The sequence below is a fragment of the Vombatus ursinus genome, unplaced genomic scaffold (genome assembly GCF_900497805.2).
Source record: "Vombatus ursinus unplaced genomic scaffold, bare-nosed wombat genome assembly UNPS02014821.1, whole genome shotgun sequence".
Classification (NCBI taxonomy): domain Eukaryota; kingdom Metazoa; phylum Chordata; class Mammalia; order Diprotodontia; family Vombatidae; genus Vombatus; species Vombatus ursinus.
In genome coordinates, this window is record NW_020954599.1 from 33,242,967 (window position 1) to 33,247,401 (window position 4,435).

At 34.3% G+C, this 4,435-nt stretch overlaps 1 protein-coding gene across 1 annotated transcript in view; it reads right to left on the minus strand.

Moving 5' to 3' along the window:
• Positions 1-1,170: 1,170 nt before the first annotated feature.
• WWC2 (WW and C2 domain containing 2) overlaps positions 1,171-4,435 on the minus strand; it is a 242,101-nt gene continuing 238,836 nt past the window's right edge. Inside the window, exon 23 of the mRNA XM_027837597.1 lies at positions 1,171-3,589. Coding sequence (XP_027693398.1) covers positions 3,523-3,589 — 67 coding nt within the window. The 3' untranslated portion in view covers positions 1,171-3,522. The remainder of the gene's footprint in view (positions 3,590-4,435) is intronic.

Below are 4,435 nucleotides of genomic sequence, written 5' to 3' on the forward strand. Positions count from 1 at the left end.
TTGATGAATTTTTTTAATCCACTAGGGGCTTCGGTGCCTGTGTTTTTATGTTGACAAAAGAGCCAGTTGCTTTTATCAACGCTTCCCAACGTGCTGAGAACAGAGAACGACAATAGTAGGATATGCAAGGGATTGAGGAGCTACTGAAGAAAAAAAATGTTCGAGAGTCCATGGTGAAACACGTTTCGCTGGTACTTTCCACCGGTCTCCATTTAAGGGTCTGTATCACAACCCACCACTTACTACGGTGCAGCTCTCAGTGACATTTGCAGAACAATACTGTACAGAGAACACCCGAGCCCTGGATACACCTCTATGGGTTGTGCCAGTTTGTAATTAGTTCTATTATAAAGCTCATTTTCTGAAATCTTTTGCTGACTCTCAGAATGAAAACACGTCTAAAAATGTTGTGTTCCCTATCAATAATTCACATTGACCTATGAAGAACTATTCAAAAACAAACTGCTGGCATAGGGAATTTTTAATAAACACGTCCATATTTGCGACGTAAAGGCTTCATGCAGACTCGTCTGCCTCAACCAAAGAGGGAGAATTTATCTGTATAATCTGATGCTGGAATAAAATACCAGGCAATGAATATCTTTGTTAAAAAACTGTATTTTTTTTCCCAATCACAAACACATGGAAAGTGCAGAGACAAAAGTTAATCTATGTGATGTATTTGCATACTTTTACAAACAAGACAAATTAGAACAGAAAACACATTCAGAATTTAACCTGATTAAATATTTAGTTCAGTCCTGAGCATTTGATAATTAATACAATATAGATAAAGCAATAGCAAAAAAAAAAAAAGATTTTTAAAATTAATTGATTTGTAGTCTACAAAATTCGGCTAAACTTTGTTCATTTGGCTAATAATAATATTGTTCTTGTACCTGTAATACTTAGATTCTGATATGCAAAACTGTAATAACATATTGATAATTGAAACATGAGATCTAAATATTATATTCGTTATACTCTTTCAAGAGTAAATTCTACTTTTTAAATATTTGTAAGATTAAAATTCATGTTTATCCATTTTTTGATCAATTGACTAACTTTTTTTCACTGTGAATAATTTGGGTTAGTACAAAAATAACAAAATTGTTAAAAGCTGCCCATAAATATGTATGTAACATTATGGCTGATTTTCAAAGTGAGGGAAAAGGGATATGTTATAAATGTTTGTCTTTCATTTGTAAAATGAGTAAATTTTGAAAAATCTTTTTTAAAAATCTTGATCTTGGCCTTACCTATAAACAATTAGCCTGAGATAATTTTTACTCTTTACCACTCCTCCAAATCTTTTTTTTTTTTTTTAAATCATATATAATTAATAGCTATTATGGGAGGATTCATAAAGCTAAAAATGATCCAATATAGTCTCTTTCATGTCAGATATTTTAAATGGCCAGAACTGAACTATATTAAGCAGAACATAAATAAGACTGTAAATAAATAAATGAAGAAAATAAAATCATACAGCACAACTACACGTCCTTCTAGACACATTTTACAGAATCAGACTAAGAAGTTGAAAACAGTCGACCTTCATTTAACCTCATATTAAATAAACTTCAAAACTTCTGCAGTTCACATTTGACCTTACAAGGATGAATGGTATTTATTTTTGTTGCTTTTCATATATCTTAAGACAGAATTAAGAGGGCAACCTTGGAAAATCTTAGTTCGCTCACTTATTCAAAGCAATCCAGTATGTCTTTTTTTTAAAAAACAATTTGCATCACTTTGCTTTGAATGTACTGGTACAACGACAGCTTAAAAACATGGCTAGGTGATCTTTGTGCACAAGTTACAGGTACAGAATTTGCTGGCCTTGATCACACACTCACACACACACACACACACACACACACACACACACACACGCACACACAAGTTATCAAGATAAGTTACTTGTTTTTAAGGATGCTAGCTTAGGAATAAAAGCACTGGTTCAGAACCATCCTGAATAGGAAACCTTCTTTTTCTTGAATGGGATTTTACATCCCGGATAAAACTGATTTAGGTTCCTCTCACATTAAGGTTATTTAAATATTGTTTTGTCAGAAATAAGAGAGTGGATAGTAAACAGGCTGATATTAATTTGATTTACAATTGCATTTAGCGCTTTTCTTTTAAAGCCCTGCCATTTACAATAGTGACCCTGGAACAGCTATACTAAGAGCTTGCTTCTTTTAAAAAGGATCTGGTTAAGGAAAGTTAAAGGTTCTATTGTGGTGAACACCTAACTCAGATTTATTTCTGGATACTTGTTTATCTGTATCTAGTTTAAAAGCAAACAAAGAAACACAACTACTTGGGGTGAATTTCAGCCAAATTAAAAAAAAAAATCCTCCAGACTTTCAAACATTCTTGTCCATGAAGCATTGGCTTATGTCCCCTAAAAATAAGAATTACAGCCTGGATTCTAGTAAAATCCTTCAATTCTGCAATAGTGGTTATCTTTTGGGTCATGATTTAGATCCCAACAAGAAAGACTGGTTCCTGGTCACTGGTTTTCTTTTAAATTTTAGCTGGCAATTTTTCTCTGCCTCACTAATATCGATGGCATTAGAAATGAAATCATGCCACATTCTTCTAGTTAGTAACACTATGATGCTTATGGCAAAACACTACTGGTGTCTGTAACTGATTATACCTCGAAGTGGCTAGACTATGAACACTTGTGCAAATTCACTCTCAAGTTTTAAGAAGCAGTAGCCCACCAGGTGGTTTTATTTTCCTGAATTTTAATTATTTGCTATTGTCTTTCAGAATTCTCCTCCTTTCAATGAAATAAAAATTCAATAGATCTTTAGTGCAGCCAAAAGTACTGTACATTCACAGAGTTATATTTATTCCTGCACTCAGTACTCCAATGTTAACTGTTTTTACTTAGACAAATATAAAAGGCCAAAAAAAAAAAAAAAAAAAAAAAAAAGGAATCTTTTAAGGAAACAAAATGTTCCAATATAAGTGATAGAAATTGACCCAGCACCTGTTTGGGATGGCTTTGCAGCCCTGGAAAGAAGCTTATTAGACGCATGTTTGAATTCAAACTTAAAGAGTTACACTCTTCTTGTATAAAAATATTGCATGGCACGGTTGCCATCTTCACAGTCTACTCACATGAAAACAGGGGAAGAGAGAAATCTTCTGAATACAGTATTTCTCAACAGTGCAGTTCAACAGGGTACACACTGGGTACTTGCCTCTACTCCATCTTTACAAAATTAGAGCCCACATGCAATGCACACCTTACTGTACAACATCTGTGTACCAGAATTATTCTGTTTTGGACATTAGATTTTTTTCCTTTTTTTTTTTTAACATACAATTAAGTTCACGATATATTACAAATAAACACATCTATAGTCTGATGCAAAATAAAAGATCTGAAAGAATTGGTTACCCCCCCCAAAAAACCCCCAAAAACAAACCAAAGGAAAAAGTTCACCCCTTTCACCTGCCTCCGAGTGAGCAGGTGGGGGAGAATGATTCAAAATAGGTAATTTATACATCATCGGCTGGCAAGGGTGGGATGCTAATCTTTGCTCTTGTAAAATAGGCAATCTTCTCCCTGGAATCAAGAGGGAAGAATAAACAGACTTAAATGACATGCTGAAAAGTGCGTGTGTTTAATGTCTAAAACAAGAGTTCTATTGTTTTATTAGAAAGCCCAGATTTTTGTTCTCTTCCACTTATAACTCCCTTTAAAGTTCATTAGGTTGGTTTTGTTAGTTTTCTTTGGTGGTGTTTTTAAGAACAAGTATGGGGATGAACAATGATGGCTCATGTTGACTATCTTGAGACCAAACTCTGTATACCCCTTCTTAGAATTTTTTTAATTTCCAAAAAAACATTTAATTAACTTTGTTTACTTTTCATCTAAGAAATTTCTAAAATGGTTAGCAATTCCTTCCATTTTTTTTTTTTTTTGGTGAGGCAGTCGGGATTAAGTGACTTGCCCAGGGTCACACGGCTAGAATTCCTTCTATTTTCAAGAAGATGCAGGATTTAGAATTCAATGCTTGAAGGATCTGTGATGTCACTGGTAGAAGTATTCCCACTATACCAGGGATTCTTAACCTAGAGTCCAAGAATTTGTTTTTCAATATGTGGATAACTGTATTTCAGTATGATTGGTTCCTTCTGTTGTCTTGTGTTTGTATTTTATGCATTTAAAAACATTATTCTGAGAAGGGGCCCCTGGGCATCACCAGATTGCCAAAGGGATCTAAGACACACAGAAGGTTAAGAACCACCAATAGACAGTCTATAAAAGTTATTATGATGGAAAGAAATGGATCCCCTCCAGTAGCCAACTTTCTGGTAATAATAAGCTTCTGTGCACTTAGCTATGTGGGTCCTTGGGCAAGACACACACACACACACACACACACACACACACACACACACACACACA